General features: G+C 42.0%; 1 protein-coding gene across 1 annotated transcript in view; it reads right to left on the bottom strand.

Moving 5' to 3' along the window:
• The window catches only part of HTR4 (5-hydroxytryptamine receptor 4), a 203,494-nt gene that overhangs the window by 95,446 nt on the left and 94,595 nt on the right, over positions 1–13,453 (bottom strand). The window contains exons 3-4 of the mRNA XM_067566509.1: positions 12,839–12,964; positions 7,828–8,028 (exon numbers count right to left, since the gene is read on the bottom strand). Of these exons, the coding sequence (XP_067422610.1) occupies positions 7,828–8,028; positions 12,839–12,964 (327 nt within the window). The remainder of the gene's footprint in view (positions 1–7,827; positions 8,029–12,838; positions 12,965–13,453) is intronic.

Here is a 13,453-nt window from a genome sequence, read left to right as displayed (position 1 = left end):
CAACGGAGGAACACTTCCCTTGAGATAGTCTCAACAAGGTAGTGGCAAATTTAAGAGTAGAGAAATACTGACTAAAATGTACTTTGTAGCCCCCAAGTTGTCAAATGGGTAATGGATCTATGAATCTCAGTGTTTTCTACCAAAAGTCATAAAATATCTAAGGCCACTTAGACCTCTCATGAACATCAGGGGTGATATCCTGGCCCCATGGAAGTCAATGGGAATTTTGTCTGTTGCCGTGCTTTTACAATATCTCCGGAGCAAGGCAAGCTGACACTGTATTAAAAGTGACTATGCTGGTTACTACTGCACCTGTATCCACGTTACACGCTAAACACAGTTACACATGTTCCTAGCATGCTAGGGTAGGTCCTATGGCAGTCTTTGCTCTTCTGTTCAAACTCCTAATATGGAATGTGGAGGGAGAAGCATGAGGATTCATTTTAATCAGAGAGCTGTGTACAAGATGAGAGGTCCATATTCATATTCAAATCTTGAATGGACATGAACAGGGGAAAGTTAATGTGCTTTCGGTCTTTAATCATTTTGCCCTGGGAGCATGAATGGTTTCAGGATTTTTAATCTGCCTTTGTTCTGTGTACTGGAAAGCCGTTGCTGATTGTACCATAGATGGGTTGTGGGTGTGGGAATTTCCAGATTTAACAAAAGCTGCCAGGTGATGTTGGTGAGCGAGTGACACACAAATACAGTATACATGATGGTAGTTAATGAAGAAGGAAAGTCTCATGACACATAGAGCACAGAAATTAGTAATGAAAAAGACCTTCATACAGCCATTCTGGTTTATCCTTCCATCATGCAGGATTGTTCCCTGCAGCATTCTCTCAGGTGTTTTGTCCAATCTGGTTTAAAATTACTGCAGCAACTAGAGAGTGCAGTAGCAAGATGCTACATTTTTTAAATAGCTGTAATAAATTTAATTACAAAAAAATACATCTTCTATCACTTCTCTCTAAGGAGAGGGAGAAGGCTGAAGAAAAGAGATTTAGGGTTACTTTAAGGAGAGAGGACTGGCAAATTGCCTTCCCTGACTCACTTCCATACCGTTTTTATTTGTGATAGTTTAGAATAGTTCATCTGCATTTCACTAAGATTAAATACCTGGCTAGAGAAGTCTGATGCATCTCGGTTGTGTTGGGAACTTAACTATCAGGAAAGGACTGCAGTAGCCACTGCCATATGATTTACTTTGGCTGTTCTTATAGGTGGGATGGTTATTCTGACACATCCTCTCACAGAGGAGCTGCCCAGCCACGCCTTAATCTGCTCATTAAAATTGGTGACTTTGTTCTTAGTTAGCTTGATGGCTGTTATTCTTGGCACTGGGACTTTTACAAAATAAATAACAGTCTCATCTCTATAGAATCTCATTCAATGGAAACAGATAGACACACCTAATTTGTTTATGGATTCTCCATTTCTTACGAGACAGACATGTCCTCTTGTCTCTCTCAGACGAGATTGTCATTGTAGGTGAGCACAGGGTTTATTACATCCATTTGTACCGGGACAAATAACATGTTGTTTTTCAAATATTGGATGGAACCTTGGACCCTTTGATGTCAATGGCAAAATTCTTATTGATTTCAATGAGGTCAGGATTTTACCCATAGTCAGACCAGATAACATTCCAGGTGAAATTCCATAATGAGATCTAAGAGGAGGAAGGACATATGTCATGCAGAGACGGGGGCTATGTTTACACTGACAGCGGCAAAATCGCCACCGCCAGATCGATCTTTCAGGATCGATTGAGCGGTCAGTGAGACCCGCTCAATCGATCAGAAAGTCGACTGAGTAAGTCCACCCCCCAAGTAGCGTAGCGCTGAGCCGATGGGAACAGGCTCAGCGCAGCATGAACAGCGCGCAGAAGGGAAGCTGCGCAGTTGACATCAGTTACACAAACTACTCTGTGTAGTTTGTGTAACTCCCATCGACTGCCGCCAAATCTCACGGTCAGTGTGAACCAGCCCTAAGAGAATAGACAGGGAAAATCTTCTCATTATCCTGTGGCAAATCAAGTGACTGGAGAGGAAAAGCATCTCATAGGGCTGTTCTTGCTAGTGCACTGGTCATGGTATTGCCTGTAGTAGTCACTTTTGTAGCAGTCATTTAAAGTCATTTCAAAAAGAGAATCAAGAAAATTACAATGCCAGAGAAATACCTGGATTCTGAGCAGACACAGGATTTGTACTATAAAAATAATATTCTCTCTGCATGAAGGTATTGAGCGGCAGATAAATGCTGTGATAATTATCAGTGTCAGACTGTATTCAGCCGCTAACCTAGACAGCTTATTTCTCCTCACCTCCCTCTGATTCAGAGCAAAGCCCTTCACATATCATACACAGAGCAGCATGTGTATGGAGAGCAAAAGAAGGAGAGTACATGCCCAGAAATATCTGGCAACATCTGGCAATGATAAGCCTGACAACACCAAAAAGAAAGAAGAGCTCTGATCTTCTGTTTCAATCATTGCATCTCTATGTCCTAAATCTTGAACATGGACAGAATTTCAGCACACTCATAATTCATTTAGTTTCTGAGTGCCTTCTGGGTCTTATCAAACAATTAGTCTGCTGTTTAGTCTAATATTTCCTAGTGAATGCATATTATGGCATTTCTCCTGGGGCTCTGCTGTTTATAACAGTTTATAATTGTCAGTGAGTTCATGAGCAGGTTATAAGCCTTTCTAATGATTTTACTGTGGCCCATCCACTTAGGGTGGCATCCAACCATTGGAATTTGCAAATCCTAAGGTCCCAAAAATGGTTTATTTCTGTCAGTCAGCACTGCAACTGGTATAGGTGACTTTGGCTCTTTAACCAGGGAGTATACCTATCTTTTTTCTATCAGAATTTGTTTTAAATTCAAAAACAATAAGAAGAATATTCTATATAAGTTATGGGTTGAAAACCACAGTAAATTTGCAAAACCAGGATAATAACTGCATCATGGAAGCACAAGCCTATTTCCTTCAGTTCATCCTGCTGCTCATTTAAATGGAAAGATCCTGTCTCAGAGGACCCTAATATGTGGACTGATGAGTACCCTCACATCTCACTGAAGTCGACAGATCTCTTTACTTTGCAAGATGAGGCCATCAGTCTGATCGTTCACTCATGCTCATGACGCACCTTTCCACAGTATTTAAGGGTCGTGTTTTCAGAAGAAGTGAGCTCTGGCTTACCTCTATTCCCACTGAAGTCAATGAGAATGAAGCTAGGTCAATGCTAAGCATTTCTGTCTCTCACAGTTGCACCCTAAATCTTTAGATGTTTTTCCATTTTTCAATCCTTAACCTGTTAAAGTAGCTCTCAGCAAAAATTACCCTGGTTTGCGAATAGGTACATTTAATTTTCTTACTGGAAGAATGTTACTATTCAAGAGAGTTCATGGATTAAGCTCATGATAGTTATTTGAAGTACTTCATTCCAGAATGCATACGCAAGCGGACATTCCCAACGCATATGTATTTGAATGAGCTAGACACTGTATAAAAATAAAGTACAGTCCTGCTTCATAGGCCTCAGGATATTGAATTCACTAGAATCCCAGCAGTGCTTGGCTGGCGGAGAGCTAAGACTATGGATTTACAATGAGAAAGCAACTCATTTTACCATTACCCTCTCCTCACCCACCTCCCACCCCATCCATTAGTCTGTTTCTTTCATTTGTTGCATCTGGTCACTAATCAAGACACTGAGAGAGCCCTATGGCAGGGCTTGCCTTTTATACTTTTTTGTACATAGCTGGCAGAATGGAGACCTGATCCTACGGCCTCTAGATATTACCATAATACACATAACAATAGCATCGTATATAAACACACAGAGACACGTTCTGCAATATGCAATAAAGGCACTGCATTATTATGCTGCAACAGAATCCTCCTACATCTACTGCCAGATTAGTGATACCCATCACTTTTACGTGGTTTCAGTGCTTCTGCTTCAGCCTTGTGTTTGGAAAAATTCTAGTACTATCTTTAATGATAAGCCTCAGATCAGTGCCTCACAAGATGGTACCATTGAACTCCCATTTCTGTCTGTGTTGCTCCAAACCCCAGTACTATGTGATACACAATTTGTGTTATTTTTCATTATGTGAGCAAGGGCTGCAGTTGCCACAGACAAGTTGTAAGACGGGGATGAGGAGAGAAGGGGCCTGTCACGCTGGCTAGATAATGGGGGCCCTTGAGGTGTATTCAGGAGCTCTGATTACTCCCTTCTACACCAGTCTTGCATTGAGGGTGTCACGCTGGCTTGATGGGAGGGGAAGGGTGCATTTAGTATATTATTTGACATCAGTATGTCAAAATTATAATAATTCATGTGAGATATGCCATGTCAGGTACTGTTAGAAAGGCTATAATGTACTAAGTAAGATGATGATGTTTATGTTCATGTGTTATATGTGTAATGGAAGTTATGGATATGTTTGATATATCAGTATTTCAAATTGTGCTGTCTGGGTAACGCCTCAGACAGGATGGCTGCAGAACAATAGTCTGCTTAATGGCCCATTAAGACATTCCCAGGTGCAAGAAGCCCAGGGGGAGAAGCCAGGGATATACCTGATAAGTCACCAGGACTTGCCCATGTGACTCTGGACTCAGCATGGCACGGGCCAGAGGATATATAAGGCAAAAGCCTCTGAATCCATTTTGTCTTCACTCCTGTTCAGCTTCAGCCACCTATCTACCTCTGGATCAAGTCATCTGCAACTGAAGCTGAAACAAAGGACTGAGACCCATCCAGGTACTGGATGTGCACCAGAAGGACTATACAAGCCTGCAAACTCCACAATTCTTCTAGAAACCTGATGTATATGGACTTTCAAATTATTTGTATGTTTCTGATTGCTTTAATCCTTTAACATTTCTCTTATTGTTTGTTTCCTGCTTTTTATAATAAACCTGTAGTTTTAGTTACTAAAGGATTGGCTGGCAGCGTGGTATTCTGGGTAAGATCCAAACTTATATTGATCTGGTACTGTGGCTGACCCTTTGGGGTCAGGAGGAACCTTTTTGGGTAAAGAGCATAGAGTTTAAATAACTGGTCTCTTTACTGGGCTTAGTGGTTGATTGGGAGCCAGAGACTGAAATGCAGTAAAAGGGGCTGTGTGTATTTTGTTTTAGCTTCTTGATAACCAGTGTGAGGAATCAGAAGCACAGTTTGTGGCTGGTTGGGAAGTCTGGCTTCAACGTCAAACACCAATGTTAGGTGAATCTGCTCTCCTTTTGCAGCCTGCCCTGACCTTGGCATTATCAGGTGGCTACCCTAGGCACGGAAGTGTCACAGGGCCCATCAGAGGCTCTCAGTCTTCACAAATGGCTCCTAATATGGGAAGCTTTGAGAACACGAGGGCTCATTGTCATTGCTACCTTCCAATTGTCCCTTTTCGACTCCTCTTTGCTCTCAGGCTGTTAACTCTGATATTACCCTTCACTTAATTCACATGATTTACAAACTGCTTTCCTCTATTATTCCTTGAACCAAACTTGCTCTGTTTTTTTCATAGGCCCAAGTCCTTAGGAATAAGTGAGTCCTCAACACTTGGTTGTAAATGCCCTTTAATCTGGTGCACGGTCATGGTGTATACTTTAGCAGCCCTTGTTTTATTGGGCAGGCTACATATAGAGAGCTTCAGGTTTGTTTACAAAAACTGCTTTCCATATAAAACTGCGATGATTGCAAGGTTTGTATCACCAAAACATTAGACTCAAGCTACACATCTTGACAGTAACTGATCCAACAGTGACTCAAATACAGCTGCTCTAATGCTGTTCATGGGAAACAAAACTCTACTTGTTGCTCTAAGAATTTCAGCACCGTCCTTGCTGGAAGGAGGCAGCCCTTAGAAGACACAGAATGTCATGGGACGTTAGACAGGCTTAGAAAGAAAGTGGAAAGCAGCATTCAAATACGTGTGGAGTAGACACAAGAGTCTGGAGTCTACACTAAAGGGTCAAGGCCTACCTCCTCAAAGAGAGGCAAGAAACCCACCATGGGGAGAGATCCCTTTTCACTGTGTTTGTCACAGAGCTTTTTTTCAGTTGTGTTCTCATGTCTGTATGACCCACTGAGTTTAATTAAAGGCTAGAGGATTTAGCTTGCTAGCTTGGCAAATGTTCATCATGAATTTCAATTTTCACAACTCAGTGCCTAACGTCTGCTTGATTGATAATCAGTTAAAAATGGAAGTCTGTAAATTTCCTGAGGTAATGAAAATCTCAGGCGGCACCCTCAGATTTAATGCTTCATTTTCACAGGCCAGCTATCTTGAATTCCAGGTCACGTTTCAAGATAGGAAATATGGCTTGGCTACCAAAATACCCTCTTTCATTCATTCAGATACACTATTTATTCTTCACTCGCCACTCTGAACTCTTGCAGAGTGTTGTGCATTATTAAATAGCTGCTGTGTCCCACCTCAAGGGAAAGCTGAATTTTAGTGGTGAATTCAACATATTAAATATTTTGCAAAATCTGTAAATTGCTTTGGAATCTTTGGATGAAAGAGTATATAAATATTAGCTGTCCACACAATTAGCTGCCATTAAATATTAGCTGTCATTAAAATCAGAACATTTCCTCTCTCCTCCTCAGACTCAAGAATGCAAAACTTAACCATTATTAGTACATGTGGTCCAAAAAAAAAAAAAAAACCTCAAAAAATTTTTTTGATGAAAAATGGCTTTTCAAATCACAATGAAAATTTTTATAGAACATTTTTAATTCAGGTAAAAAAATTCTGGTTTTTCAATGAAAAACTGGAAGTCAAAACTCCAAACATATTTTTTGGGGAAAAAAATGGTTTACAGCGATAAAAAGTTTTGGGTTTTGAAGTGGGGGGGAGGAGTTGTTTTTTTTTTTTGTAGAAAAATCTAATTTCTTTGCAGGAAATTTTCAAAAAACAAAAATGTTTCAAAATCTCCTACAAAAAATAATTGCCTCTTTTTGTGGGGGAGGGGGATATAAACCAGCTATATTTATTAGCCATCCCCACAAGTGAAGTTTAAAAATGACCAAGGATGCCTTGCAATCACAGGCATTATAAACATCATGTGCTGCTGTTTATTTTTTTCTACAATCTAGGAAATTATGTCAAAACATACCATGCATGAATATAATTTTCATCTGCTTATACAGCTGCTAATAATATAAATAGCAGTACCGAATGCACTTTAAACATATGTCAAGGAGACAGCACTGTGAATATAAAGCCAGATAGTAATTTGGTGTATCTGTCCTGGGAACATAAGATTCATCAGAAGGAATATGACCAATTGCTAATCAAGTCTGGCATTCAGCTTCCAGCAGTGACCAATAAATACCTGATATTTCAAAAGAAGACAACTCCTTACTAAAACTGAACAATGCTGCACCAAGGAGGAATATTCCTTTGTGATTGATGTCAGTCTCTTCTGTAATACATGTTTTAAAACTCTCTTTTTTAAGAAACTGAGAACATAGTTCTTGCAAAATACAGAGTCAGATCCTCAGTCCTGAAGTCAACAGAACTACAGCGATTTACACCAGCGATGATAAGTTCAATCATCCTATCAATATGAATAACACCTTTTTCCAACCTTTGTTACATTGAGTAAGCTTGAATGTGCTCTCTCCATTAGCTGCTACAATAAGATGTTTATTGCTGTGCTGTATGTTATATAATGTATTCATACATGCCTCTGAGCTGAGAAAGAACCTTGGTACTTTCTTTTAAGACCCAATGGTGTGCATCATGACAAAAGAAATGGATGGCGAGAACATGTACCTGTATGTGTCTTTCTGCTCATACCTGTCTAGTGAGATACAGCACAAGTGAAGGATTGACGCTGTGGTGAGCAGGACATCTAGAGATGTTCGGACCAGGCAGAACATCTCTCCAAAAATCCAGTTATCCTGAACCAGCTCAATGGCTCCAAAGGGCATCACCACCACTGACACCAGCAGGTCCGCAAAGGCAAGTGAGACAATGAAATAATTCGTCTTGATTTTCCTACAAGACATATATTAAAAAAACTCAGTGGGACATTCTCAAAGCAGTACATCTTGTGTGTGGACAGACCCAACTGTTCACTAAATGGTCCTCTAAACTATTTTAAATGGCTGTCCGTAATTACTTTCCTGGTTTGGGGGCAACAGTTCACCAGATTCCCCGCATAACTGCATGGGTGTTTCTACCTGTGTACTCAAGAGTTGCAACTGAACATGCACATACCTGTTTATGTGACCAAATCAGCATGTTGCATGCACCCCTTTCCATTCTGTGTGTGCAGAATGCAGCACAGTGCACACACAGATGGACTCTCAAGTTGAGTGCATTTTTAGTGGCTGTTAATAAAAGTTGAGAAAGTACCAACATTTTCTATGGTTCTCCTTGTGCTCTGCAGCCCCCTCTCTGTTTGGTTTCCCTCTTTAGCCCACTAGTCTTACCACAGACGTTAAGAAAAGTATCAAGCCGGGTGTGTCCCCTTCAAACCATCCACTTCTCAAGCACTCACAAAGAGTGAAGACCCATCTTCTGCCTTCTGAAGCTACCAGGATGTATTAGGGCATAGCTACCCTTCAGTCAGAGGTGTGAGTGCAGGACATATAGACATATCTGGCCTAGCTTAAATCTAGCTCGTGTGAGTAGCAATAACAGTGAAGCCCCAGCAGCACTGTACAAGCTCACCCAGGGCCCTAGGTATGTACTTGAGCCGTTAACCCATGCTGCTATGGCTTCACTACTCTTATTATTTGAGCTAGCTAGATGAAAGCTAGCTCAGATATGACTGTAACTGCTGCAGTCTCACCTTTGATTTCAAGATAGTTGTACTCTTAGACACACCCTCTTCTCCTTCCCATCCTGTTATTCCCTAAGGAAAGCGGGCTCTAGCAACCTGCAAAGAGTTTCAATTTATGAAGAAGAAAAGTCATTTTGCTTCTGAGGAAACCCTGTTCCATTTGAAGATGGCAGCCAAAGTAGGAGACAGAGGCACTACGGTAACAGCATAAAAGGCCTGGGCCTCCAGGAGATGGGCGAGCATTTCCCGATGGGAGCTTCTGTAGTGATAATGTTGAAGGTCTGGGCATTCAGGAAATGAGCTGGTGACAGCACTGTCCTTGAATATCTCCTCCAAGGCATGCAGGACAGGTGGAAGGAGAGAAAATGCCCAAGGAGAAGCTGGGGGAGGACTGAGAAGGAGACTTCTTTTGTGAAATATTCAAACAAGATCAGCTCCCAGACTGCTTCACTGGGTGGCACAGAATGGGAAGGAGGCAAACATCCCACAGTGCTGAAGGAACAGGTCCAAGACTATTTAGAAGGATTGGACATACACAAGTCCATGGGGCTGGATGCAATGCACCCGAGGGTGCTGAGGGAGTTGGCTGAGGTGATTTCAGAGCCATAGGCTATTATCTTTGAAAGCTCGTGGCAACAGGGGGAGGTCCCTGAGGACTGGAAAAAGCAAATATAGTGCCTATCTTCAAAAAAGGGAGGAAAGAGGATCCAGGGAACTACAGACCGGTCAGCCTCACTTCAATCCCTGGAAAAATCATGGAGCAGGTCCTTAAGGAATCCATTTTAAGGCACTTGGAAGAGAGGAAGGTGATCAGGACAGTCAACACGGATTCACCAAGGGAAAGTCATGCCTGACCAACCTGATTGCTTTCTATGATGAGGTGACTGGCTCTGTGGATGTAGGGAAGGCGGTGGATGTGATATACCTTGACTTTAGCAAAGCTTTTGATACGGTCTCTCGCAGTATTCATATCAGCAAGTTAAAGAAGTATGGATTGGATGAATGGACTATAAAATGGATAGAGAACTGGCTAGAGCATAGGGCTCAACGAGTAGTGATCAATGGCTCCATGTCTAACTGGAAACCAGTCACAAGCGGAGTGCCCCAGGGGTCGGTCCTGGGGCCGGTTTTGTTCAACATCTTCATTAATGATCTGGAGATGGGGTAGATTGCACCCTCAGCAAGTTTGCGGATAACACTAAGCTGGGGGGAGTGGTAGATACCCTGGAAGGTAGGGATAGGATACAGAAGGACCTAAACAAACTGGAGGATTGGGCCAAAAGAAATCTAATGAGGTTCAACAAAGAAAAGTGCAGAGTCCTCCACTTAGGAAGGAAGAATCCCATGCACAGCTATAGACTGGGGACCGACGAGCTAGGCAGCAGTTCTGCAGAAAAGGACCTGGGAGTAACAGTGGATAAAAAGCTGGATATGAGTCAGCAGTGTGCCCTGGTTGTCAAGAAGGTTAATAGCATATTGGTCTGCATTAGGAGGAGCATTGCCAGCAGGTCATGGGAAGTGATTATTCCCCTCTATTTGGCATTGGTAAGGCCGCATTTAGAGTATCGTGTCCAGTTTTGGGCCCCCCACTACAAAAAGGATGTAGACAAGTTGGAGAGAGTACAACGGAGGGCAACAAAAATGATTAGGGGGCTGGAGCACAAGACTTATGAGGAGAGGCTGAGGGAACTGGGCTTGTTTAGTCTGCAAAAGAGAAGAATGAGGGGGATTTGATAGCAGCCTTTAACTACCTGAAAGGGGGTTCCAGGGAGGATGGGGCTAGGCTGTTCTCGGTGGTGGCAGATGACAGAACAAGGAGCAACGGTCTCAAGTTGCAGTGGGGGAAGTCTAGGTTGGACATTAGGAAAAAGTTTTTCACTAGGAGGGTGGTGAAGCACTGGAATGGGTTACCTAGGGAGGTGGTGGAATCTCCATCTTTAGAGGTTTTTAAGCTGAGGCTCGACAAAGCCCTGGCTGGAATGATATAGCTGAGGTTAGTCCTGCTTTGAGCAGAGGGTTGGACTAGATGACCTCCTGAGGTCCTTCCAACTCTAATATTCTGTGATTCTATGACTTTCCTCAGCATTTCCAGTGCTGCACACAGCCTGATTAAAGCTGACGTGCCACTATCAGGATAGGAGTTCTCAGAAGCTGACAGTCAGGTGGTGAACTGCTAATTAGCAAGTCCCCCAGCACTTACTCTAGTAGAGGAAATGCTCAGCTTAACATGCCCCTGCCCAATGAACGTGTGAGTCTCACTAGACTAGGTAACCTGCAGGCTTTATCACACAGGCAAAGTCCACACATACGACTTGTTTGTCCTGTTGGTAAATTGTATACTATTAGGTAATCGGTTCTACAGGAGAACTAATAGGGTTTAATAAAACTTGGTCTCCAATTTTATTACCTGCATGTTAATCATTATTTCATTTGGATTTTTCTTTTAGCTTTTAGTGAAGACAGTTGAAAAAGCTAATGGCTGCATGTCATGATTAGACTCATTGGCAGAGCGGTGTGGAAGCTCAGGACTGGAGAAGCAGGCAGTACTGCAGGTTAGCAGAGTTGAGGCAGGTGGGATTTTGGATGGGAGAAATGTGGATCTGAAGTGCTTTTATTCACATGCATTGAGGCGCATTTGCAGAATCCAAAGTCTATCAACTATCACTAGAGAAAGCACGCCACACCTTGGCTGGGGTTTTGAAAGAAATCTAAGACTGCCTGTTGTGAGCTGGGTGCCTAACTTCTTTAGGCTCCTTTGAAAACCCCAGCCCTTGCCTATGTGGCCAGTGATATTTCACAACCGTTGAAGACCAACCAAATAACTATTCTGATTTCCTACTTAGTCATGGCTTTGAAATAATTCATAATTTAAAGGGTCCCTCCTCATTTTGAACTCAAATTAATTTGGAGCCTAGCAACATACAGGTGCATTACTTTCCATAAGTACCTAGTTTTTCTAGCTGTCAGTACTTTCAAAGCAATACAGCTATGGCAGAGAGAGCAATCTGGATTCTATTCTGCTTTGTGCACCAGGAGGATGATGCAGCACATCACATTCTAATTGCAGGGGATTGAATTGTGATGGCCGGAGACTGTATAGAAAGCAGGAAGTAAAACCAACTGCAGCTTGGTTGATCAGATACTGGAGCCCTGATTCAGCAAGGTACTTTAAGAACTTGAACAGTCCTAGAACAGCTGACATGCTGAAAGTTAGGAACCTGCCGGGATACCTTGCTGAACTGAGGCACTACGTTATGAACTTGCTGTGTGTGGACAGTTAGAAAAAATCTTGTTTTAACTTGTAAATGAAGGAAATCCTTCCAGAACTCACTGAGAAAAATCCACATAGAAACTGAGATTCAAATTTTAGAGTCACTTTTCTGCTACTAAAGCACACATTTAAATAAACAAATAATCCCAAAGAATCATTTGAATAGCCTGACACGATTTTGATCAGTTGAGCTTGTTGAGATTTCACATTCTGCCTGTCTGACAAATTCAAGGGTCAGCACTGAACCCTGTAAGGTAGGCGCCTTGTCTCTGACCTTCTGACTGTCATTGGGAACACTGTCTGCCAGGCTGTGTCCAGGTAATGTGCTAATTGTGACAGACAAGGCTTCTGCTTGCTGTATATTTGACATGTTTTGTTAAAAAGGAACTGGAATAGGAAAGGGAAGGAGCTGTAATGCTTCTCTACAGTTCCCCTGTGAGGCTCTCTCCAAGTGATTTATCTGTTTTTGACGGTTGCAGTGCTAAAAATATAGTGATTGGATAATAAAATGATCACACTTCTGCAGTATAAATCTGAGTCCAGACATATTGAGAACAATAGCAGAGTTTGACACTGCTGTAAGGAGAAGAAAGGAGAGATTGTTCTTTATCACAATATTTTATGTTCTTAGCTGTCTGCATTTGGGGTTTTTTGGGTTTTTTTCCCCTTTCCCTTGCAAGTTACAGGGCTCCATCCTTGTAAAATTCCTCCTAAAGGAGGGGACTGAGTGGGCTTGCATGCTGGCTCACCTGAGCTGCCTGTCTCTGCATACAGCCACCATCACCAGCAAGTTCCCCAGGATGGCCATGAGTATAACCGCCGAGATAAAGGTGAGCAGCGCGATCTTCTCTGCCACGCCAAACCCCTCACTCGAGCTGGAAACCATAAAAAGAGAATGCATCAGAGGGGGGGGCAAGGAAAAATGAAGGCATCTTCAGCCACAAACTTTCACCAAATACCTTCAGGCAGATGCATTTGTTTAAACAACTCTTTCTGACCACAGTTTCCTCTGAAATCTGCCTCTCTGCCTCAGTACCAGTTTCTGGTAAAAATATTCTTGCCAAAAACCTCAGCTTTGCATTTTATATATATAAATGAAAGTTTCTTGCTTACGGAAAAGATACTGAACACATATTTGTTCTGAATTGTTCAGAGGAAAGGTTAATATGTAGAATATCTGCAAATACACTGCTCATTCTTGTTGATCACAGGGCTAAATAAACTGATCACAAAGAATTAATTTTTGAGTGCTGAACTTGAGGAAAAAAAGGCCCAATTATCAAAGGTAGATGCTCAGCGGTTTCTGAAAATCAGGGTAATCTGAGTAGAACTGGCTGAATTTTTTCATTAATTTTCTTCAATAA

This window comes from Emydura macquarii, unplaced genomic scaffold, assembly GCF_026122565.2.
Source record: "Emydura macquarii macquarii isolate MOO-44397 ecotype Brisbane River unplaced genomic scaffold, CSIRO-AGI_Emac_v2 contig_2768, whole genome shotgun sequence".
Taxonomy (NCBI): domain Eukaryota; kingdom Metazoa; phylum Chordata; order Testudines; family Chelidae; genus Emydura; species Emydura macquarii.
This window is presented reverse-complemented; position numbering and strand designations above follow the sequence as displayed.